The sequence below is a fragment of the Triplophysa rosa genome, linkage group LG6, assembly GCF_024868665.1.
Source record: "Triplophysa rosa linkage group LG6, Trosa_1v2, whole genome shotgun sequence".
NCBI lineage: Eukaryota > Metazoa > Chordata > Actinopteri > Cypriniformes > Nemacheilidae > Triplophysa > Triplophysa rosa.
This window is the reverse complement of record NC_079895.1, coordinates 3330637-3356936: the sequence shown is the minus strand read 5'-3', so window position 1 is coordinate 3356936 and position 26300 is coordinate 3330637. Positions and strand designations below refer to the sequence as shown.

At 37.7% G+C, this 26300-nt stretch overlaps 2 protein-coding genes across 11 annotated transcripts in view; one reads left to right on the top strand and one right to left on the bottom strand.

The window, feature by feature from the left end:
* Positions 1 to 27: 27 nt before the first annotated feature.
* LOC130556160 (uncharacterized) lies at positions 28 to 11617 on the bottom strand. 2 transcript variants are annotated; one of them, XM_057336925.1, is made up of 4 exons: positions 11504 to 11617; positions 4905 to 5169; positions 4246 to 4394; positions 28 to 141 (listed from the first exon to the last, which is right to left on the bottom strand). In XM_057336925.1, exons 1-4 carry the CDS (start codon positions 11558 to 11560, stop codon positions 127 to 129), a joined length of 486 nt encoding a protein of 161 aa, XP_057192908.1. In that variant the 5' UTR covers positions 11561 to 11617; the 3' UTR covers positions 28 to 126. The 2 variants fall into 2 exon arrangements, with proteins under 2 accessions (XP_057192908.1, XP_057192907.1); XM_057336924.1 differs by lacking the exon at positions 28 to 141 and having other exon boundaries at positions 3620 to 4394.
* The window catches only part of tns1b (tensin 1b), a 182928-nt gene continuing 167865 nt past the window's right edge, over positions 11238 to 26300 (top strand). For 3 of the 9 annotated variants that reach the window (XM_057336915.1, XM_057336908.1, XM_057336907.1), the window contains exon 1: positions 11240 to 11676. In XM_057336915.1, coding sequence (XP_057192898.1) covers positions 11575 to 11676 — 102 coding nt within the window. In that variant the 5' untranslated portion in view covers positions 11240 to 11574. Of the gene's footprint in view, positions 11677 to 26300 lie in introns of all 9 variants that reach the window. The other 6 variants (XM_057336913.1, XM_057336911.1, XM_057336909.1 and 3 more) reach the window with 4 other exon arrangements.

Below are 26300 nucleotides of genomic sequence, written 5' to 3'. Positions count from 1 at the left end.
GGATGTATTCATGTGTTGGTTTGGATGGGGTAAGAGATGAGGACGGGATGTGGACACTTGGACGTGTCTTTCTCAGCGGTCAGAAGTGGAACAGGGTTATGGATGGAAGACGTTCCTCGTTTTATTTCAGATGCTCACCATCTAGAAGGAAAGAGTTATTGTCACGAAACAAAGACATGCTGAAGAGAAATGCTTCAGGTGTATTTTTAGCCACGTGAAAACATGCTGATGTTTACGGAAACTTTTCAGCGGCTTTTATTTATTACCCCAGTTTTACTTTTCCTGTAGTAAATAAAAGTAGTGCTTGACCATCAACAAGTCACATGGTTATTGTCGACTTTGTTTAAAACCTGCGTGTGACATCCGTGGAACACTAAAGGAGATATTTTGAGAAATGTCTCCGTGGTTTTGTGTCCATTCAATGGTGGTCCACGGGGACCGGTGTTGTTCGGTCACCGACGCTCTTCAAAATATCTTCTTTTGTGTTCAGCAAAAGAAACTCATACAGGTCTGAAATGACACGAGGATGGAAAAAGATGAACGAATTTTCCTTTTTGGATGAATGATCCTTTTAACCACCAGCATTTTATAAAGTTGGTCTTAGCAAACGCTCCGAAAACTAGCTATAACCCAATGCACTATTCCTTTCGGTATAAAATGACGTCAAATACGAGGTAATATTCATATCGACTAATTGGCTTCTATCTAGCGCAAATAACCTACAAATAAAGCTTATCACAGTTATTACAGGGAGGTTTTTGATGGAACATGAAAGAAGCTTCCCACAAAAACAATCTCACAAAACCGTTCACTATATTTTTCCCAGAAGTCTTTCAGAGGATTGCTCTGCCGCTCACATACGCCTATGAGCTATAAAATGAGCGAAACGTTTGACAACAATTTTATACATGCCAAATGCTCTATTGACAAGCACTAAGAACAGGAAATAGAGTAAAGGTCAAGCACTTCATGGCAGTCAAATGACTTTGTAAATGGGTTTTTGCAGTAGGCTATATCCATTTAACAAACAAAAAAACTGTTAAGCAATTACTATAAAAAATCCATCATCCAAAATATGTGGAAAAATATCCTACCGTGGCAAAAGCAATGCAAATTTGCATGTGAATCTTTACACCTAAGGTACGTTTTTTATATGTATTGATGCAGAAAATGCAGAATCATTTGCAAATTTAATAGCAAATATTATAATTTAGTCGGCGCTAATAGCTTAGTGGTTGTTGACATAGTGCAACTGCACATCTGCCAAATGGAGTCAAATCCCGACTCCTTTCCCGGTCCTTTGCCGACCCCGTGATTCCTTTCCTTTCAATCTCTACCATCCTGTCCACTAAAGCATGAAATATATATATATATATACGTATATATATATATATATATATATATGATGGGTTGTTGACGTGACATGGCATTTTCACTGTCACACAAGATCAAAATGAATATGATTAATATTGTCATCATTTAAAATGAAGTAAATGGTTATCTTACATGGACCTGTTGTTATAAAACTGCTGTGCTATTAGATGCTTTTATTTTTTTGAGCCAAATCTCAAAATTTGTCCTATGGGGTGACTGTGTCTATTTTAGTGAATTAACTTGATACATTTTGTCACTGAAAACCATGTCCTCTGGTGTGAGTGACACCAGATCCTGATTTTAAATCGGGCAAATCCACAAACAACATTACTTTGCTAAAAAGACCCCATTCAAGATCATGTTACTGAATCCTCTGTGAGGCACATGACGTAACATGGTCAATTTTTGTCTCAAAATTGTTCAAATATTTCACTTTTTTGGAACCACTATAATAGTTTATAGAAATTATATATTTTTTATTAAAAAACTATAAACTACATAATCATGGAAAATTATGCTAATTATTTTTGCTAACTGTTGACAGGTTAGCTAGAAACAGCAAGGTCATTAGCTGAGACAAAAGGCTGAAACGTCCCTCAGTGTGACAGATATTGTCCACTGGTGTGACGACTGTACTGTCACAAGAGGACAAGGTCTTTTAAAAAGCATTTTAAACAATTTCTTATTCATTTTTGATCATTTGTGGTGTTCTCAAATTTAATTAATACATTAATTAAAAATTTTCTGATGTTTTTGCAGAAAATGTATTGTTATAAGTGTCATGAAAATAAATAAAATGTGGTACTTCTTTGGTTTTGAGACAGAAAAAATTGAGGGAGAAAAATGAATGGAAGAGAGAGCACACGGATAGAGAGAAAATGAACAACGATTCACACAGAAGGGAGGAGATCCTAAGAGAATGACACAGAAAGAAAATAGAATCAAAAAGAATCAAACCTCATAGAAAGAGGTCTTTATAAAATTAATTCACATCTTAATGAATATAGGTTGAATAACAATTAGCTGTGCTGTGCAGTAGGGAGACACTGATTGACTGAATGAGTGACATAGAAAATGTTTTCTGGGTGAAACAATTTGGAAGTTTTCTGTCCTTTGGTGTGACATAAGGTCCTATGGTGTGACACGTAAACATAACCATTTTTTTTATATCATATCTTAAAGAACTGTTTGGCTATTGCAGTAGGGGAGTTATAGTCATCACTCATCTTAAAACAGTATAATTTTCATTAGTTTTGAAAGGATGACATCAAATTATGTCTCATATTTATTGAAAACAAATGGGGAAAAATAATGTTATTTCACAATTTCATACTAAATATATAACACTTCATGTATATATATATATATATTAAAGAATGTTGGTAGCTAAGTAATATTTAAGTAAAGAATGTTGGTAACTAAACATCATTAGCTTCATCGACTTCCATTGTATGAACACAAAACCACTTTTTTTCACAATTTTTCAAAATATCTTCATTTGTGTTCCACAGACGAAAGAGTCATATACAGGTTTTGAACAAAGTGAGGATGGTGATGAAAAGATAATATAATGACTGAATTTTAATATTTGGGTGAACTATCCCTTAAATGAATTGCATAAGAGGTTGTGTATACAGCACCATCTAGTGGACAGTTTAATGTGTGGACAGCACCGTCTACAGCTGTTTTCAGCTGGTGGGTTGCAACAAAGGGGCTAACACCGTGCCTACCCCGCGCCGCATCCAGTGTGGAAAAATTTAAAATTATAATGGGTTCTAATGCGTTTCTAATGTCTTTTGTCGTGTCGCGTCCTGTAGACACGGTGTAAGGTTTGGCTGGTTAGCATGGGCTAGTTAGCCCCTAGTGGTAGATTCTGTAACTACACCAATCTGGAGGCAAAACGCATCTTTCTCTATTGATGGCCATTCAAAAAGAGCGTCTACATTATGCAATGTAAATATGTTGCCAGTCATCTTAAAAGCACAAAATGGACTATCTTGCATTTAGAGGTCAGGTGCAAAATCGTCCAAAGTTTTGTACCCAAAATGTAATGCCCATGAGCAAAAGTAAAATCATTTTTACTTCTGGTAAATCTTTGCCAGCTAAATACCTGTCACAGAGATAAATGGAAATAGTAGCTCTGTCAATGATTATACAAACCTCACATAAAAATATAGCTTGTTTTACTCTTTGACCATTAGAGGGCAGTGTTTGATAATAATCTACATTTAATATTGCTGTCGGAAAGAACCGCTGACACAACAGCTGACCCTATATGTTAACACAACATCATTACAAAAAAGAAAATGAATTTCTGTCAATATAAATTAATTAGAAATGTCCGCAGAGAAATTAGAGAAGGTCTTTTCTGGTAGAACCTGATAACTTATGGCACTTGTGTAGTTATTACTTCGTGTAAAACTGTCTTAAAGCTGGCATTTGTTTGGTGGAGGAAAGGCAATTCATGGAAAGCCAGCGAGGGCATTCGGAGTCCATTACTGTGATATAACACAAAAGCCTTAAGACTTAATACATTTTTTTAATTAAGGAAAGGGACGGCACAGACATTATGGTCTGACCGCATTTGTTATCCTGTGGTGTTGCATTGTGGCGTAAGCACTGTAACATTCTTCTTAACAGCCGAGTTGTATATTCATAAAGCGCAGGGCCCCTGCTATAACCGGTCCCTTTGAAAGGGCTGCCAAATGTCGGCTTCGAGTCAAATTCCGCACATCATTGCCGCCCCCCGGCCTTCATGTTTGGATTAAGTGAGTGATGGTAATTGCTGCTAAGGCTCTGGACTTTAAATGTCACCTTTCTACACACCAAACACAATTGTGCCCTAATGTCCACTCGTAACTTGAGCTCGACCTTTGACTGGACAATGCCTGAATCCGTTTCTTTCGGAGACAGAAAAAGTTCTCCCTTTCCTCCAAATCTCCCTCCTTTTCTCTCCTCCCTTGTATTTAGCAGACCAGGAGTCATGATGGGATTTTCCCAAGAAATCCTCCTCCAGCCATCTATTGTGGGTTTTAGAGAAAAATAAAACACAGATTGTGTTTTGTTATCATGCCTATAAACATTATTACAGGAAGAAGTTTGTTCACACATCTTTTGTTCATCATCATGTTATTTCAAACCTGCATGACTTTCTTTCTTCTGTGGAACACAAAAGAAGATATTTTGAAGAATGTTTGTAACCAAACAACATGGCCCCCATTGACTTCCAATGTATGGACACAAAAGCACTGAGACATTTCTCAAAATATCTTTATTTGTGTTCCACAGAACAAAGAGTCATACCCAGGCTTTGAGTGACATGAGGGTGAATAAATGATGACTTGGGTGAATTAACCCTTTAAGATATGTAACTTGCATCATGATCCATGCGCTTCCTATTTAACATGTTAATAAAATAAACAATGGAGATCACGCAGGATCCTGCCATGAGCAGGATGTACATGTGACTGCTGAGCTGTTGAATGAGTTCAATGTAATTTAGTCATCAGCTCTGGGATGTTCTGATTCACCTCTGTATCGAATAGCAGCCTGGGAATGTTGAGCAGGTCGAGCAGCGCACAGACGTCCCCTCTCAGCACCAGTGGATTTAAGTGACCGAAAGAGTCTCCAGACATGAAAGCAGCACCGGTCTGACCCCAGATCTGTCTCACAGAGACCTTTTGTGGCCCCCAGGAGCGCTGACGATGGGCATTTTTTTGGGAATCTCGAAGTTGCTGTCGGTGTTGGATTATAGCACAGGAGAGATTGGCTCGGAGTACAGGCGTATGGTTTAATCTGCAAGAAAAAACAATGTTTATTTTAACGACTTTAGAACTGCAGGAGTATTTCATTACTTATTATATGTGATGACATCTTATGAGGTTTTATGAAAACACGGGCACACAGTTCACCCAAAAAAAAATCCTGTCTTCATTTACTCACCCTCGAGTTGTTCCAATTCTGTATACATTTCTTTGTTCTGATGAACACAGAGAAATATATTTGGAAGACTTACAATGGTAGTCAAAAGTGCCCCAGAAATGTTTGCTTTCCTACATTCTTCAAAATATCTTCTTTTGTGTTCAACAGAGCAAAGCAATGTATACAGATTTGGAATAACTCGAGGGTGAGTAAATGATGACAGACCTTTTTCATTTTTGGCTGAACTGTTCCTTTAAGAAACACGTTTGTGTTGTATTCTTGAGATATGCTTCATTTTGTCCATAGAATAGAAGTGAATAAGTACCGCCGTTGTTTGGTTACCAACATTCTTTCAAATGTCTTCTTTTGTGTTCTCTAGAAGAGGTTTAAAATGACAAGAGGGTGAGTAAATGATGACAGAATTTTATTTTCGGGTGAGCTATCCCTTTAAGATTAGCATTGAGATGTTTCTCTTGTGGCTGGTTTACTTGAAAGGATAAAATGCTTTCTAGCCTTTTTGGGCCACATTAACAAATTATCCTCATTCAAAAGTATCCTCATTCAAAAGAGTGCATTGTGGGACTTCATATCAGTGTGCTGGAACCTTTTAAAAAACAAATAAGCAAGTCCAATGAGCCATTCCTCAATTAAATTGGCACACACCCCTGATACCCACTGATACACATGTTATCTCCCATTCCAAGGTGATTTAACAGAGAATAGGAAAACGAAGCGAGCAGGACTGAAAAATGTAAGTGCCGTCTGCTCGACACCCCAACATAAAACAAAACATGATAAGGCCTGCCGTTCTGCACTGCTGTTGCATTACCATCTCTTGGAAAAGTCTGGCAAAAGAATGCACACAAAGATCAACAATCCGACATAAAGCCTGGCAGCCTAACCTTCCCAAAACATGTCATAGAAATGAAAGGATTTTCCGCGCAATAAAGCTTAATTTTCTGTCTCTGTCGGTTCATCTGTGAAAACAGAATATCGCCTGCAGGACTAACAGCGATAACCTCGTGACGCTTCCTCAACAAAGACGTTTGATGTAGTAGGACAAAGCACATATTGGGTATTGTGGTCAGGGAATGATTTTAGGGCATTCTGTAATTTGAGGATGTTCTTTTACAAAATAATGTGCAGCATAATAATCACAGCAAATTAATATCTCAGATGACTGCATGTCATTCAGCGGTAAAGTATGTATCACCTTTCTGTGTTCTTTTATTCTGTCCAATGGGTCTATAGAGGGAGGGGGTCTTATAACCTCCTGCAGGTTACGATCCAGTTTTGATTAATGAAAAATAATTCTCCATGAAAAAGAAACTCTATGCATCTCAATATTTTAGTGACAGCATGAGGGTGACTTTGTATTTGGTGTGAATTAAAACAGGAATAAAATCTGTCCACTATGTGACTATGCAACAGAATCCTAATTTTTTAATCCTAAATAAAATATACACTACATTTGATATATACACAAATCTTAATCTTAATACCATTTTCCTGTTGACTTCCTTATTTTTATACTGTTTCCCTTATGTCTTTATACTGCTGAAATGTTTTTGTAAAGTTTCTTTGCAACAATTCAAAGCTGTGAAAATCACTATAGAAATAAATCTGATGTTGGGCTTATGTTTGCTGTTATTCTGAGGAGCTGAACACTATTGTATTGTTTTTTTTCTGAACAATGACTATACATTTCTATTCTATTCTATTCTATTCAAATAACTTTTCCTTATATGTAATGTTTACATTTGCTTTTTCAACAATAAACCAATTTATAATTTATCACTCTATTGTATTGTATTGTATTGTATTGTATTGTATTGTACTCTACTCTACTCTATTCTACTCTACTCTACTCTACTCTACTCTACTTTTCCTTATATGTAATGTTTACATTTGCTTTTTCAACAATAAACCAATTGATCATTAAGCCAATTAGATCAAATTACATCATGCATTTCTGTGGATCAATCCAAAAGCATTTGAGAAACAACTGTAATGCAATTTGTGCATCATTTTTTTTCTCCCACATGTATCAACAGCGGCTTTGCTCCACACACAGAACCAGGGCTGTGCCAAGACAACACACATCTGACAGGGCTGCGTCTTGGCCTCCCAAGACGCCTTTCATCTGGAACATAAAAGATAAAAGCCCTGGAAGGTACAAAAGAACAAATGCAAACATTGAGGCAAAAAACAAAAGATACACTCTGTATTGTCAATTTCTCCAAGTAATGATTCATTTATGTTGCATCTTGATATAGCTTTCAGATTTATGGTGCAATTTCAGGTGTGCTTCTTGGCAATGAGCATGGCAAACTACAGAAAACAACAACACTAGAATTTCAGACTGTCGATTTTTTAGAGACCAGACCAAAAGATTACTTTCAAGTTGTGGAATGTGAAGATTCATCTACGGTACACCTCCGCTGCTTTGAAAACATGCATGTTTCTCTCTCGCTCAAAAACACATGCACGAAACATGTCTAAATATATTTCAAAGATTTGATAGCAGGAACACCTAGTTTTGTTGTTTGAAATATGCGACTAATGCTCTTGAATAGACAGTGGCTGGGTTATGGGTGGTACTGTATGTGAAGCTGAGACACACATTATTAAAAACTCTATTGAAACTAATTATAAAATCTTAGATATGCCAGGACTCATTTAAAGTAACAACACTTCGGCACTTTGCCTATAAAGATGACAATAAAGATAATAAAGAGCTTTCATCATACAGCTGGTTCCCATGGATGCTGGTTCTGTGAATCGGGAATGTTTTCATAGCCAATCCTTAAGATCCCGTAAGGAAAGTAAAGTGTATCAAAGCGTTCGATAAGCATTTTAAGGGTGCAAATGTCTACAGTATGCTGTCATATTTTCCATTGAAAAGGAAGTATTTTAAAGAGTCTTTCAATATTTTTTTCAATAAAAAGATAATACAAAGAGACCACAGCTGTCAAGCACCATCATATAGCACTTAAATCATACAGACCAATTTTATGGCATTTTTATGAACTGTCTTCGTATGAAAGATTTTTGAATCTCTAGAAAATCAAATACAAAAGCATATGTTTCATTCATTGATGCACTAATGATAATGTTTAAGGATGATTATTTCGGAAAAAAGTACTGTATATACATCTGCCTTAGATAACCACGCGAGGAAAAAGAAGACCGGTTTAAAATAATCTCAATTATCTCAGTGTCATTACTCTCACTCTCTTCCTCAGCCGAGCTGAATACTAATGGATTCAATGGTCAACAGGAAAAGGACGAAGACAAATTGGGCTGTGTAATGAATCGAGAGAGGCCCTTTGATCTTTGACCTTGGCTATTGCGGCACTAATGTAGTTATCCTTCATTACGTGCCATCCCACCTCTGCGCTAATACGCTAAATGTCCTCAAAATTGCCAACAGCAGAAGAGAAAAACAGACAACCAATGTCACAGCATGAGATCTACAAACATGACACATTGCAAAGACAGTGAGTTGTTTGTAATGCCTCTGAAAGAACTCGTAGAATTTTGGGCTCTTCTTAAAAAATTGACACTTTCTCCAAAACGTAACCTTTAATAATAGAATCATGACCATGTTCATTCTTTACTCCAGCATGTAGGCCTACATACTGAAAAATGTCACACATTTCATTAACAAAAATAAACCTTTAAATGATCAGAGTACTATGTAGAGCTTGGGAATCCAAAAAATACTAGAAGTGAAAAAAATTCAGTCCTGTTACTTGTTGTGTGTCTCTGGTTGAAATCATCAAACCAACCGAGTGACTACTGTATGTCAATTTACAAAAATGAGTTTTGTCCTAGAATCAGTCTATTGACATTAACTGAATCATACAGAAGAGACATTACCCGTCAGGTCTAAGAATGAATAGCATTTCTTATATTTTGGACTTAGAAGTATAAAGAGGACTAAACCTTCTTGATTTTTGACCTTTCAAATTACCAGCGAAAGAAATGACGACACATCAAACACAAAATAAAAGTCAAAGAATAACTCCCACTGCAAAACCAAAACAATTCAGAATTCATAAGAAGTCTGAGGAAGGAAGTCATTATTTAAGCTACTTCTTATCAGTCAATGCAATTTAGCCTACTGGCCTGAACAACCAAAGTTTAATACAACAGAAAACAAATTGGGCACTTGGGCTGCCAGATGTAAAATGAGTATGTGTCCAGCCTTTATGGATAAAAGCTTTCACACGGACTACTTTCTTTCTGTTGAATCACTGATGTACTGATTCAATGGACAATTTCAATCCCTAAGTGCAATTAAAAAAGGGCTCTAAAGGCGATCCAGGAACACACTTTTTAAAGGGGTCATATGACACGGCTAAAACGAATATTATGGTTTGTTTTAAGGTTAAGGTTAAAAATGCTGTATTTTCCACATACCGTGCATGTTTGTATCTCCTCTTTGCCCCGCCTCTCTGAAACGTGCAGATTTTTTACAAAGCTCACCGCTCTGAAAAGCGAGGTGTGCTGTGATTGGCCAGTTAATCAGTGTGTAGTGATTGGTCGAATACTGCAAGCGTGTGATGTAAATGTAACGCCTCTTACCATATTTGGAACATCAGGTTCCAAAAACAATTGTACTGACAGGTACGCCCACCTTACTTGCGTATACATTTGGACGGTCTTAGTCAAATCATACCACGAACTGACGTAGATTTGTGGGGGTGTGGTTACACGAGGCGTTTCAGGCAGGTCTGGGTGAGCATTCGCTTTTAGATAGAACGCATCTTTTGTTCCCACAGTTTAATTTTTGCAATTTTACGTGTCTAATACATGCATGGGCAACTTATAACACACCAAAGACACAGAAAAACACGTATTCGCGCCATATGACCCCTTTAATCACAACACTGTTTTTTTTTCATTTCAGACCACTTTAGTAGACACTGCGATTAATGTTAGCTATAAATAACACAAAAGTCTTTTCTGAGGAAGAAATCACGTTTATAGTCCCATCACCAACAGCACGTGTACAGAGGTGAGTGAAATCCTGAGCGCTCCAGACAGTGCAGAATACAGTTAGATATAATGTACAAATAGCAACAAACATTACGCACAAGCTACAGATTGTACATTTAGAATTGTGCTAAATGTTAAGTCTCAATGCAGCTTTCTCATCCCCAATACTAAACAAAGTCTTGTGGGCTAAATTAAATTCTTCCCTGAGAACTGTTCACTATTTGTTCTGGTTATTTTTGCTAACATTACTGGGCTTGGAAAACATTCAAACCCCTCATCACAAATGGCACATTCAGCTTCAATGCACACTAATATTCCAGCCTCTGAAGCTTTCGTATCATGAAAACAATACCTGGATCTGTGATGGATCAGTAACTGTAGGTAAACACCTGCTGATTGTAAGCTTTGTTCTCGCCGTTTACGACTTTACTTCACTGATAACAAGAAAAGGACAGATACACTTTGATATCGGCTTGACAAAGCCTTGACTAAACGTTAAAAAAACGCGTGAAAGTTGATCATTACAGGGCCTAGAAAGATGAATGGACACATCTGAACACTCCCTCTGTGTGTCATAGGTCGGACAAACAGATCGCCCCGCCCCAGACTCACACTATTGGTTAAACCACAGTACCGTTTAAGCGCTGAGACGCTGCGTAAAATCAACCTTCACATGGTAAACTTTACTTTTTATGGGAAGTTATAATCAATAATTTGGGAAATACAGTTGTTGTCAGGTATGCTTACAGATTTAACACTTTAAATCTGACGTACAATGCACGTGCCTTCATTTCTGATGCACGTTTAAGAACTCTACGCGTCACTTTGATGAAATATACGTTTCGCGTGTTACATTGTTACAATGTTAGTGTTGTTACAGTATAAATGTTACAGTGCTGCAATGTAGCGCAGCGTGTTTCCACTCAGCGCCAGTCGCATGTTCTGGAAGGAGTGTGGAGTTACACATCCCAGATTTCCAACTTTTCCCTCTCGCACTCCAATTCTTCCTGTTTCTTCACAGCGGGAACGCGCTGCTGCGGGATTATGAATGGGATTTCTGAGGGAAAACGATCATCGTTCGCGTTCAAGTTCGCACAGACTCGGATAGTTTAAATAGACGCGTGGACTGACTTGTAGCCAGTGTAACTGTACTAGCTCTCGGGCAAAACAACACATCAGAGGAGCTCTTACCTGGCGCGCTTACCTTCAGGAGGATTCGTCGTTGTAAAGTTCGCGTTGAATGGGTCGTTATAGTTCTCATCTAAACCTGTCTGGATGGGATGCACCGTGAGCTTCATCTGTTGTGAAGAAGATTTTCTGCAGATGCCGTTGGATCAACATGTGGAGAAGAAGAAAGAAAACAGGCTCTTGTCTAAGGTAAGACGCGCGTGTGATTAAGAAAGCGTTTGATCTTGTCGAAGCAGTTAGAAGGGAGTTCAGCTTTTATTTGAGAAAACGAATCAGTCGATCGTACAAGTAACATGATTTGCTGTGTGAAAAATAGTAGATGCACTAGTAGTCAAATGTTTTGACACACCTACACGTTCTTTTTATTATTTTCACGCTTTGGAATAGTGTAAAATAAAAACGCCTGAAATGACACCAGTTGAGCTATGGGGATTATGTAGTGACCATAATAAAATCTACAGTATCTCATATTTTAGCTCACTTAAAGTAGTCACCAGTTCCCCAGATCAGGCTACAACTCTGCCCTCATCGGGTGCATCCTGGGATGCTTTGAACCTATGCAGGGCATTTCTGAGCTGCTTTTTCTGCAATGTTTAGTCAATAAAGAACGATACACTTTGGGATGTGGGCAGTGCCTTGTTTGGTGTTGACAGATGAGTTATTGCTATTGATTGGTTTAATTCAGAATATACATTGAGATTTGTGCATTCTGACCTCATGCCTCAGTTTATAAATCTATGGATAGTTGACAAATAAATGTGTAAATGTGTCCTATGAACATTTTTGAAAAAAACCTAACAATGAAGATAAATCCCTCTTATGCTATTTTATTATACATCTAAGTAATAATGGAATAATATATTATTAACAGTTTGTTTTCTAAATGTCAAACCATAGGGCACATGTACAGTATATTTGTCAGCTACCCCATACTAGTAGGCCTATAGATTTAAGTCTTAACAAATTCTGTTTTATTGCGTATTGTGTTATTATAGGATAATGTTCTGTCCGGTTGCAAAACTACTAACCAGTTTGACAAGTGTATCTGCTTCTTGAAGATGGCTGAAATGGGACCCTTGTGATGGGTGGCCTTTCGCTGGGCGGTGGGGTCAGATTTAGAAGGTCAGTCAGGGCGTAACTTAGGGCAGGAAGACTCGAGCAACAAGGTCTGCATTGTTGCTTTGCTCTCAGGCGGAGGACCAGCTTTCTAAGAGGAATGTTGTTGAAGACCTTTATTCTGATGCTGTATGCTTTTTCCTTTTGGTGCCATTGTGACATTGGCTTCTAAACCTGGCTCACCCCAATATATTTTAGGGTGATCATACAGTATATAGGGCCTATGTTTTTTATAAGTTATGATGGGAATGTTTATCTTTCATCAGCACTGGTTTCTTGGTCTGTAAAGCTACTGAGTTTTGCCTCTGTAGTGTTTAGCAATCTCTGATGTCCGTCGAGTGTTTTAAAGGAATATTCTCAACAGAGCACCAAAGGACAAACTTTTGGAACATAGTTGCTCTAAAATAAAATAATGGACATATACTGTACCGTTTCCGGGTCCAACCGCAGTCAGATGCCATAGAAAAATAACAACAAATGATGTAAAACTGCCGAAAACACCCGATCCCATCATTTATCTCTGCAACGAAATCACAAATGTCCACACATGAGATTCACTGAGATTTCCAAATTAATAATTGTTATAATATTAAAGCCAAAGAAAGTCTCTGCAGCCTTTAAATGTTTACAGCATTTAGACTGATCATTAACACCTCATTAAAATCACCTCATTAATTAGTGGTGTCCTTCATCTGAGATAACATTTGAAGACATAATTGTAAAAGGCGAATGTTTCTTCATTCCGGTTTTGTTAAGAACATAGTTAAAACTGACAACGAGAACATAAAGAGAAACGATTGTGCGAGAGCTTAATGGCTGAATTTTCAGACTTTGACATTCGATGATTATGCACAGTATTTAAGGAAAATATATTTAGTATTTATTTACACTGTGTTCTGCGGTTATCATATTTGATGCTGTCCCTATTCAGTCAGATCATCATCTCCTCATGTGCTCATAGTGTGTTGGTGAGACAGCGCTGATTAAATATTTAGATTGAATTTTTATTTAAGATTTGAGTTGGATTTTACAAGAAGGTGCATGAAACAGTTATCACTCAATACAAGCGTAAATAACTGCAGATTTAATCTTCATGATAATGTGGATCTTTAACAGATATGAAGTCAAATTAAATGTGTGTGAGGCATTAATGCTTATAATTGTTTTTATCAATCTTAGTTTCTGCAATCTAAGTTCACTAACTCACCATTTGTGTCACCCCTTGTCTCCAGAATGTGCGTACGCATGGGTCAGAGTTTGCGTGCAGGTGCGCACATGTTTTTATAAATCCCATCTTTTGCGTGGGAAGTGGCGTACGCCTCTTTCAGGGCATGTTTTGTGCGTACGCAACGGTTATAAATGAGGCCCCTGGTACTGTTCCTTTAACTTTAATTGGGCATTCAGATCATGAGAGCAACGTGCATTTATTTTTAGAAGATGAAAGTTTTATTTTGAAGATAAATACTAGCCAGAACTTTTAACGTCTAGTCTAGAGACCAGTGCTGCTGCATTTTTAAAACATTTGCATAAAAATCTATTTAGTGATCCTGCATGTAATTATCATTTTAATTCAATTTAATTTAAAATAAGATAACAAGCTTTTCTCTGAGGGGAAATTCAGGCATTGCAGGAACTGAGAAAAACAGATGCAAAAATGTAGTCCTATAAGTTACAGGAGATATTCAGATATCTGCCTTGCATGATATGATTACTTCACTTGTAATGTGCATTCGTTTGCGCATGAGAATGTTTAAAATAAGTAGATGAATAAATCCACGTGTTTTGAATGAGACGATGGAAGAGCTCAGAGTTGTATAACAGAAGTAGGTGGGAATAAATCAAGCAGACGGCTCTGTGGTGGGAATAGACAGGGTTGGGGGATAGACTGACAGCAAAGGGGAGGTGGAAATTCCAGGGATTTGCAGGGGAGTGAAAAACAGTTACCTGCAGCAGGTAGCTCTGTAGGGTAAAACTCTGGGTAGTTGGTGTTTAGAACACTTGTAAGAGCACAGAACAAGGGCACTTAACCTACTTTAAACCAGGGTAATAGAGAACCGCTCCCTTAATTGGGCACATCGAGTTACGCCCAACACTTTCTAGTTTATTAACTTGTCCGGACAAAAATGTGAGGTCTTATGTGTTGTGATTTGACTGAGTTTATGAATCCTGGGGCTGTGTTGGCGTTATGAAAAGGTGCTTGATCTTGAGTAATCAACAAAGTTTGCATTAGCAAGACAGAAATACCTGGCGGTTTGATCTTCTTTGGAATATTTTTGCATCTCTAGGGATCTTTGATGTCTTAATGTGCTTCCTGTCTGCAAGAGTTTATTTATGCAGTTGTTTTGCGTGGCTGTGTTAAAGTGGCACCAAGCAGAACAGCAGAAATAATGACTGTTTTCAAACAAGTTTCAGACACTCTCTCCATCTGTCATCAGACTTGCCCAATATTCCAATATACAGTGGCATGATATATTATGATACAAACAATTTGCGTTTTGTCAATGTATTGTAAAGCGATGACAGTTTATTTGACAAATGACATCTGTTTAGTTTAATTGGTTGAGTTTCCAACATGTGTCAATGTATATAATGCTTTCATACTTTTACTGCTTTAAGAAATTCAGTCTTATGGTTTTGCTTTCTTAAGTCCTTTCTTAAAACTAAAATTTTACATAAAATAGACAGAACTTTTTCATTTTTATTGACTTAGTTGGGTAGTTGACAAATAAACCATACACGTGTCCTATGGTGTGACAGCAAAAATTTAGAACTAACAATGAAGATAAATCTGTCTTATGTTATTTTATATTATAAATATTAATTATTTAAATAATATATTATGAACAGTTTGTTTTCTACATTTTTGCTGTCACGCCATAGGACACCATAGGACATGGTTTATTTGTCAACTACCTACCTACCTATTCTAAAACAAGCTTTTACATTTTTTAAAAAATATTTTGGAAATAAATATTTATATAATAAACATGTTTATATAGACGATTTAATTGGATGCACGCGCCTGGCCTAAAGTTACCCCCTGGTCTGTGTTTGGTTATCGGTCTGGCTAGTGCCTTGTAATCATTTTTTTATATTTAAATTATATTAATATTAATTAATATTCAAATTTTATTGTATTAAATTTAAATGAAAAACTACTCAACAGTTATTGATTCTTTGCAGAGGTCTACCAGAAGTTAAGTTTGGGCCACATAACCTTTGTTTATGAAACCGTCTATAATAAAATAGAAATAAATATTTAAATTTCAGTTTCATTTTTTCAAGTTTGTTTACATTTTGATCTAGTAATAATTATTTATAACAACAATGAAAAAAAGTATTGCATTGCAATGACATGAGTGACCGAATAATGTCAGAATTTGTATTTGAACTTTTTGTATTAATTATGCCTCATTTTATGACATGCATTGTTAGATGTCGTGAAGCTGTTTTTATACATCATTCTTCTCTCGCATAGATATTCTGGATGATCTGTCAGCACCTGGCTGAATCACATTCCCTCTGTCAGACAGTCAGCTCAGTGTTTTGGTCTTATCTCGGCGCACACTCGCTGTATTTCTGTCTGACTGCTGCGCAGGCTTCAAAGGGGGCGGCTTTCCCTCCCCTACGACGCCGTTCAGTCATTCCACACACGGCTGCGCGGGCCTTTGTGCTATCACAGAGCGATTGTGCGGGACACAAAGGGTTCCTGAGTGAAAAACACAGCCAGTCAGGTGTAGAAACATGTGCCGGTTAAAGTCATCTCCTGCAACGCCCCGCCCCGCCCCCTTTTTTGCTGGCTCTCACGTCAGACGTTTTGGCCAAGGTCATGTTTGTTCCTCGAGATGAATGCCTTCTCTTTATTTTTAGACCCATCTTCATAAAATACACACCCCTAGCCTCTAACTACACCTAGTCTTGGAAGATCAAAGGCAGCCATCACGGTTCTCTGATCCCTGAAAGCCGGGCACACACTGTACTATTTTTTACACAATTTTAAAGACGATTCTAGTGATTGTATTGCTTCCTTCAGCGTCCAAAATTAGAGGTGCTCACAATGACCCATTAAAAGCTTTTTTGATAAATCTTCAGAGGGTGTTCTGCCAGTGCCCATCTAATGAAGAACAAATAGGAGCACAGAAACAGTTCACTTAAATCACATACACCCGGTTTAAGGTCTTTCTCATGCTATGACATTGGGATTGACTCTCAAGTTCAGTTAAAGCTTTTTTTACTGCCCCAGGTGCTACGGCTTGTGTTGGATTGACTTGTTTTGCAGATTCAGGTGTGGTAGATTTTGGGCGAGAAAGGAAGCCTCCCCTGTTCGGCGAAGTGCTTTTCTGAAGAACGCAGATGTTGTGTAACACCTGTATTTCAGTTCTCTCTTATTTGCAGACTAGCATGCCATGCTTTAACCCTGCAAGGAAGAAAAAGGCAGGAAACCAGACCTAGGAACACTTTAATGTCTCATTTGTTAATATTAGTTAATGCATTTGCTACCATGACACCAGGAAAAACAATTTATAGTCACTTTTGTACATTTTAACTGTAAATATGTTTTGGTCGAGGGATGTCATGAGGCATGTAAAATACCTTATGTATGAGAAACTTGTGTTTAGTAGTGTAGTAGTAGCCACATTTAAAGGGATACTTTACTAGCAAATCAACATTTCCCCATGTTTTGCTCACCCTCAAGGCATCCTAACTGAATATGGTTTTATTCTTGAAGAATAAGGCAGTCAGAGTTATAATACCACATATTATTTTACTTTCAAGTGGTAGAATGGGAAGCTCCAAAAAGTGCATCCATCGATCAAAGAACTGCTCGACACGGCTCCGTGGTCTTAACAAAGGTCTTCTGAAGCGAATCGATAAGTTTGTTTAAGAGAAAATCCATATTGACAGCGCTATTAATGTTGATGTCTAGCTTCCGTCATCTCTCGAATGCGCGTGAACCAGAGGCTTGTTTTTCCGGCAAATGACGGTGACGAAAGCTCCTGCCAGAGTAGACGCTATCCTATTGGAACAAAATGAAAATGCAGCGTTTGTCACCGGAACTTACGACGTGCCTGCGTCATCTGCCGGTGACTGAAGCTAGACATCAACGTTAATAGTGCTCTCAATTTGGATATTTCTCTTAAACAAACGCATCGATTCACTTCAGAAGACCTTTATTAATGGGATAGTTCACCCAGAAATGGAAATTCTGTCATCATTCATGTTGTTCCAACCCTGTATAACTTTTTTTGTTCTGTTGAACACAAAGAAAGCTATTTGGAAGAATGTTAGCTATTCTCAGTTCTGGGACATCATCCACTACCATAGTAGGAAAAAAATATTGCATATATTTTATAGATATTATAGATATTTTGAAGAATGTAGGAAAAGAAACTACCATTTAAATTTTTCCTACTATGGTAGTCAATGATTTTGGATTGAATTGCTAACATTCTTCCAAATATCATTCTCTGTGTTTATCAGAACACAGTAATTAATACAGGTATGAAATTACATGAGGATGAGTAAATGATGACAGAATTTACATTTTTGGGTGAACTATCACTTAAGACTACAGAGCAGTGTCGAGCAGTTCTTTGATTGCAGTTTTTGGAGCTTCAAAAAGTCAACACCCATTCACTCCCATTCTACCGCTTTGAAGTAAAATGATACGTATTATAACTCTGACTGCATTCTTTTTCAAGAAGAAAACCATATTCAGTTAAGATTCAGTTAGGCGGAGTAAAACATGGGGAAATTTTGATTTGGTAGTAAAGTATCCCTTTAATTCTGGCCCTTTAAATGTGTGTGTTGAGTTAAGGCCATGTAAAATATTGTTTGCTTGTTTGATCAGAAACTTTCCATTGTGACAGTGTTTTCTTGGTCTGTTCCAAAGGGCAGAGAAGAGTTAGGATGGTGGCCAAAAAACAATGAAATTTATTCTATTCAAGCCTTGAACAGTTGGAAGTTCAAAGTGATTTTCTAGATGAAACCAGAAGAATTAAGTATAGTGTTCTACTTGTATCCATGGTGCTTTTAAAAGTAATGTTGAAAACCAGCAAGTGATAGTTTACATAAGAATGAAAATGGTCATGTATTCACCCACATGTGATTCAGAACCTGAATATGACTCTTTCTTTTGTCCAACACAACAAATATTTTGAGAAATGTCTCGATGGTTTTGTGTCCAATACAATTGTCAATAGGGGTCATGTTTAGTTACCAATGTTCTTCCAAATATCTTCTAAATATCTTTTGTGTTCTGCAGAAGAAAGAAAGTCAGTCAGGTTTTGAATGACAGGAGGATGAAGGAATATTGTTCATTAGATATAGCGAGAGTTCGCAACATGGCTCATACTCACCGAGTCACTCAATCAAACGACGTGTCACTTCCTGAGCATGTGCATTGGCAGAACAGCAGCAGGTCTGTCAGACACCGTGCCGCGTCGTTTGCATTTGACAGACCGCCGGCAATGTAGCCCCCCCGCCTCCGCTATGTAATTATCTGGTAAGGTATGTGGTGCAGTGAAAGTGAGCCCCAATCCCGCCCAACATTCCAGTCTCCTGCTGGCCAGCAGAAAACAGTGCGGCCTCTGTGAGCGGTCTCTACGGCAACTCCTGCAAGTGACCTCTGATCCGCTCCCTCCATCCTTTAATGAAAGTATCAATGTGTCAGGAACTATATCTGACCCCTGGCTGACTTTTAGAGAACCCCACAACCGCATACGCTGAAAGTCATTCTTTGTGCTTGTGCGTACTCGGTTACCTGAGGTTATCTGTTCTTCCACAGCAATATTTGTTCAAGTTAAGATTGCGATTTTTGAGGTCAAGCTCGTACCTGTCTCGCTGTTTCATTGTAAAGTTTTCTGTGATCTAGACAGTGTTTAAGTCGGGTTAGATGTGCATTTCCTCTTGATGCATAGGGTTTGTTCCAAAACCTATTGAGATGACTATGTAGCCAACGGCATGATAAAGTGCACTTCAGGGATCTTTTGATTCCCATTCTAGTTTGAGCGTTGAATTTTAGAGACCGTTTGAACTAAAAACGGAAAAGGTTTTTCATTTTTGGCTGTTCGTTTATACGCCAATGGTGTTTTGGAGGAATGAAAACGCAAACTTTTGGAAACAAGTTTTTAAAAATGATTGCGTTATCGCCTCAGTGTAAACTGCGCAGGCAGGTAGTGTTTCTTTAGAAAGTGACATCGCCATCCACTGGCCTGGCATGTGCAATACAGCGTTTTTACTCGTTTTTGCGGATCCATGTAAACGAAGATCGTCTTGACAACGGTGTCGTGTGTATGTGAACGCTTTTATATAACGCGAAGGAAAATCTTATCCGTTTTCTACTCCATCGTTGTCGTGTAAACGTACTCTGTGCTACTGTACCTCTGTCTGGTCATTTCAACAGAAGTCACACACACCTGTGAGAATTCCAATGAAAGGGATCCTTAGATATGGTCAACTTGGGCAAAGACAACTTGCTTCACCTGACACTCAATCGTGAGAAAACAAGATTTTTGGACTGAGAATCAGCAAGACCGTTGAAGGCTTCTGTCTTTAAATAGATGCCGGCCAAGCCAAACAAGAACACTAGGGTTTTCACACAACTGCGTTTTTTAGAATGGAAACGTAATTGTGTTAATGTCTAAAGCAAAACATAATAGGCGTCGGGTAGTGTTTCATTAAATTGCTTCTAAGATCCTATAAGCCTTTGCTGACTTTTAGATTAGAGCATGACAACGTACATGTGCTATTGTTACATGAGTGGGTGATGATTAAGTTGCCAAAAGAGTAAAACAGGTGTAAAGAATGCCAACACAAAGCACTGCGCGTTTCAGATTACTTCATTCCATCACTGAAGACCTGCGCGAATGACACCAGGATATCATTTTTCCAATTTCCCAATGCTCACGCTTGGCTTAAGACTTCGAAAATTACAGTTTGCTCGACGTCAAAATCTTGACAATCTGAAACCTGAGAAAGGGATTCACGCTATATCATTTTTGTTCATTGAAGACAGAAAATTTGTCTTTGGGAAGTGATGTGTGAGGCACTGTGTGTAGGTTGTGAATAGGCCGGTCAGATATTTGGTTCGGAGGCTTTGTGAACGTTTCAGATCCACTGATGCAGAGACTCTTTCACAAAGACTCTGTCAACAGAAGATAATGGCAAACAAAAGACTTTAATACAGTCACTTAAAGCTACTTTAATACAGCGCGGGCATCGCTTTGAGGATGAGATGACTGTCTACATGATAGATTAAGGGTTAAAGGCGACTGTATTTTTCCCAGAGTTCCGCTTGCGTGCTCTCTTTGTGGGGTATAACACGGCTTGTCTAACTTAAACACCTCTTTTGGCCCATGACCGGACAAAATGTGAATCTACGCAGTGCACCCGTTTCCGTCCACATCGCCGTCTTTGTCTGTTGATGAATGTGGCTTTTATGTCGGATTTTTGTTGACACTTTTCTGCCAGAGGGATTTTCTTGTCGGTTTGCTAATACTTGGCAAAGAATCGTGTCAATCGCACTTGGCAACCGGGAACTCCTACAACGTCTTGCTCGTCTCCTTTTGTGGCTTCTCTGAGGATTTTGGGGTGATGGACAGGGTGGTTTGATTCACATTTGGATTCATATGGTGCTTAGATGGTGTTAGCGATCATCTAGTTCTATGAACTTGTGTAATTGATGGGGCAGAGCCATTTAGGTTGGCTTCCTGGCGAAGGTTGATTTTTTTATGGGATCGTAATATATCCCTCTGTCTGACATGCGGCATTTACTCTGAATACACACAGGAAGAAAGACGTTTTTTTCTTTCCATTTCACACCAAATGTTGTAACAAGCCAAGGCAGATAATGGTAGTTGACTTGCTCTGACTGTTTTTAAAGGATAGGCTTGCACACTTCCACATTCCGTGTAAGTGGATTTTTTTACAATGCAATTCCGAGTGCTAGTGGACTGTAAGAAATTCCAAGGAATCTAATCCAAATGTTCTTCATTTTGCTCATGTTTCAATGGACCGTAGGTGTTTCAAGAATGTCAAGCTCAGACCCAGTTCCTAGAAATTTCCACGTGAACAACTTTGATTCCCAACTGCATAGCAGCAGGTACCCGCATAATCTCTCCAGGCCTGGGATGCATATTGTTAATCCAGTGTTTTAAAAGCCCACCCTTGATCAAATGTAAAATAAAACACAATGCCGCCTGTTACAAAGACCAGAATTAGTTGCTGACTGGTGAACCAGCAAATCTGAACTGGTGTGGCACCTTTAGGGATTGGCATGGCTGTAGACTCCAGCTTGACTTTCTATCCCATATATTCAAGGGAGATGTCACGTTCACATAGCGCAATTTGTTTACAGAACAAAGCGATGTATTGTCCAATTGTGAGTTCTCTCAGGACATGACAAGCTTTTTAATAATGTGCCTTTTGGTGCTCAAGATAGTCAAGGCGTAAGATTGTTCCCTTTGTGTCTCAGATGGTTTTGCCGCTGGCTATAAACTGTCCGGAGTTCAGCCAAAAGGTCTAGGAAAATAAAGTAATTGTTTTGAAGAAGGCATTGCTTTTTTTTAGAGCGTCTATTTTGCACATATTCGGGTGCATATATTGACATCTGCGTGCCACTTTAATCTGACCATTTTTAATGTGCTTTTATGTAAACTATAAAGATAAGAAAGAGAAATACATTCTCTAATTGATAAAAGTCTGATAAAAATTATTTTACGCAGAATCATCTCGACATTTTTTTTCTGGTGAAGGTCGTAGCCGTTGATAAATGTGTCAACACTCGCTGTTATCTGAAGATTGGTGTATAGAGTAATTCAATGTCACCTTCAGTTCAAACGCATGCGTCTCTGAGCCAAACGCACGAGGCAGTTTCATTTCCTACAGCCGATGATAATTCAGATAGACCAGATGAGACTTCTGCTGTCGTATTGAGACGCTGTTTTAATAGAATGTGTCAGGTGGAGGGTGTCGGTGCATTCATCACTGACTGACGCTCATCTGATGTTCAGATCCAGATCTGCAAACACTAAATTTCACAATATTAGTCTGTTTTCTGATCAGAGTCAGAGATTTCTGAGATAGACCGAGTCTGTTTGATTTTTTGTGCAGCAGTAATTTGTTCACTTTAACAAAAGTACATCTATATTTTACATTATCTTTAATATCTACCGATTTTTTAATATCCATACATTTTTCCTTAAAATTTTGTAGTTCCTATTGCTCAATTGGCAGAGCATCATGTTATTAGTGAAAAGGTCATGGGTTTGATCCCAAGGGCACAAACAAACTGATGATAAATAATTTACAGTGATTTCAATCTATATACATTAAGTTTATATTTTAATTTAATTGTAGTTGTTTAATATTTTGATGTTGACTTGTTTTTTATTTTTTTTGTTTTATGGTAATTTTTGGTAATTTTTTGCAAATTTGTAGTGCATTTATCATTTTATCATTTATTTTTTCATATTCCTTTTTACATTTATTTATTTTAGTTTTTATTTATTTCCACTTAATAAATCAAGTGCCTCAAACTTACAGTATTTCGTTTACTGTTAAAGCAGCATTTCTAGCGGCATTTTTTCCTAATAATATTTAATAATGTATTTTATTTTATTTTATTTTAATCAACAGAAATGTTTTAGCTTTAGCTTTAGCTAACTGTAAATAGCTTTGGCGGAAACATTTGCCAAATGCATAAAATTTTAAATGTGTTAAATGTGTGTGTAGTAAAAGACTTATTTGAACTTACTTTATTAAACTAGGTCTGTAAGATAATGGTTGAAATGATAACCATGATTATTTTGCTCAAAGTTTTCACCACAAATTGATAATCACAATTATTGTGTCAGTTTAGAACTTTATTTCACTTCTGCATATTCTTTACACTTCACTGCCATTTAATACATGTTACAGTCTGCCGCTGTTGAACTTTTGCGAATCTTTCAGAACATGACATTTTTGGTGTGAAAACTCAAGCTTATTTATATTTGAATAGTTACAGAGTTCATAAGGTCCAGAACAGAAATTACCTATATAACATCTAACTGCCGTGTCTGTCAACCGAGTCCACTGGCTTTTACTCCATAATGCAAGAAGAAAGCTCAGAACTACACCTTGTGTGGTTTTACACGCACGGCTGACTTGTGTATGTCTGCCAGGCAGGCGGTAGCTGATGACACTGAAGTGTGGAGTGACTGAATAGCAGGCGGTGAAAGCTGATGATTATGTGCATCTGTTGTGAGATCAGTGAATGACATCAGGCAGAAGACACTCACAACACCCCCACACTGCAGTCTGACCACACACTTATCATCGCAGACATCTCAATCACCTGCTTTCCTTCCTCCTGCCGGCTGCTTGGGCTACTAGAGACGATCCACCAGCAGCAGCAAGGCTCATGTGTTCTGGGTAAAATACTCCCTGACATAATGCACAGGGGCTTTGGGTGGTTGTCGCTATGTACACTAACTAAGATATTTTAAGTTTGTTGTCTCGTGGTAGCTCTTGTGTCGTGGGTCATCATCTTGGGTCTTCATGATACTGGGCTGTCTAAATATCTCTGTCCATGGTCAGAGTTTTCTAATGTGACAGTTCAGACTGAGAATGGAGTAGCTTTAATGAAATTAAGAATGATTAGACCCTTTTTCCTTACTAGAACTGCACGATATTTAAGAATATGTGATTTGATATTTGATGCTTTAAGTTGTGAACTATATTGAAACCTTGACTACGTAACTTTTTGATGTAGTAAAATCGTTCGGTCACTGCAAGCCATAGCAATATGCCTATGTATTCACATTTGCAATATTTTGATATTTTGTGCAGTCCTTGTATTCACACAGTGCAGAGAAATTGCACCTGCGTCACATGTGAGAAAAATGGATTGTGACCACTTTTTATATTATAGTGTCAAAACCTCTTTTTATTGGTTTTGCTTGACCGGATAAGACATGAGTCCCTGGCCACAAGATGGAGGTGTTGTTGTAACGAAGAAACACAAAAAGCATTGTTACAGTCACTATTCAAGGCTGGTGTGTGTGGTGTAACCCCATTTAGTGTTTTTACTGGAAACCAGTGCCACCATTACAGTCAGTTGAGTTTCATATTGTCTCTCTCTGAAAAACACAAAACATGCTGCAGCTGTTTAACTTTTGTAAACGGTTCAGTGACTGTTTAAAGCTGAGGTTTATTATAAGGTAAACATCCGGTTATTTGTTTTAGTTTTTTTTAGAAAAGCTGACTGTGTTTGTGTTAGATGATGTGATGAAAGCTAATCATTGTGTTTGGCTTCCGCCTCATGATTTTGGTCATACCGTGCTTGCCACTAATCAATCTAATTGTAATTATTTGAAACTGGAAATTTAATGTAATAGTTTTTTTTATATTGTTTAGTCACTCTTATTTTGAATTTAATTATATTTGGTCATACCACCCAAACCTTCCCTCACTGATATTGTTTTTAACTAAAAAAGACACTTTTAATTAAGCCTGTCAAACGATTAATCGCATTCAGAATAAAAGTTTGTGTTTACGTAATATGTGTCTGTGTACTGTGCATATTAATTTTGTATTTATAAAAACATACACATACATGCATATATTTAAGAAAAATGTAAAATATAAAAATTAATAAACATTTATAATGTTTGCAATAATTAATTATTGCAAAATATAAATAAAGACATGCAAATATTTCCTAAATATGTATACATGTATGTGTACGTGTTTATAAATAAAAAATGAATACGCACAGTGCACAGACATATATAATGTTAACACAAACTTTTATTCTGGATGCGATTAATCATTTGACAGCCCTACTTTTCATACCCGTAATCACAGTCCCTCCCTTAGGAATATAAATAATGATTTTATTATAGTAAATTGTAGTAACCATGTTTTTTTGGCGGATTGATTGTTATTTGCATTATCATACTTTTACCACAAAAAATAACCATGGCTTAACCATGGTTATTTTTGTAAGACCATAGTCAATTTGCGGTTACTGTGATTTTACTACAAGTCTAAAACTATGATTTGTATAGTTAATTTTTGTTAGGGCTCCAGTGCTGAATTTTTCCGCACTTTCCGTTCTGACCGCAGGACAGTAATTGCTTACCTCTCTGCAGGAGGGGCAGAAGTATCTAATCCCCTAAAGGGTTCACACGCTCCCTCAGCGGACCCCTCCTTAACCCATCTCATCCCTAACAAGACCCGGCAGCCTCACAGTGGAAACTGCCCCTCACCAAACAAACCTCGGTTATCCTGAGAGATGACACAAAAGTCACCGTGGGCTGAAACTCCTGGTTATAAACAAATATTTACGAACGCCTCCATTCTGTCGCTGACTCGGCCCTTTGGTGTTTTGGAAAGACGAGCCCCCTATTCAGCCTCTCTAAATATGTATTAATGTTGCAGTTATGTATTCCTCACACGTAAGCTTCTGTTTACTGTTTCCTAAATGCGGAGGCTGTAATTGTCTCACACTACAATGTGCTGGGTGTTTCCCACAGTGTGTAGCAAAGTGATGCGCTCAAATGTTTGCGTGTCTGTTACGGTTAGTCATTGTTTTGGTTTGCATGCGTTTACATTTATGCATTTGGCTGACGCTTTTATCCAAAGTGCATCCAAAGTGCATTCAACCTAAACGTTCTTTATCAGTATGTCTGTTTCCTGGGAATCAAACCTGT

What these genes read in the sequence shown, in the direction of transcription:
- LOC130556160 (XM_057336924.1), bottom strand. Translation starts at nt 11,560, where the DNA reads ATGAGAACTATAACGACCCATTCAACGCGAACTTTACAACGACGAATC. An exon ending in AACGACGAATCCTCCTGAAG is followed by an intron (nt 5,170 to 11,503) that starts GTAAGCGCGCCA and finishes TTTTTCTTGCAG; the next exon opens with ATTAAACCATACGCCTGTAC. An exon ending in GGCTGCTATTCGATACAGAG is followed by an intron (nt 4,395 to 4,904) that starts GTGAATCAGAAC and finishes AACCCACAATAG; the next exon opens with ATGGCTGGAGGAGGATTTCT.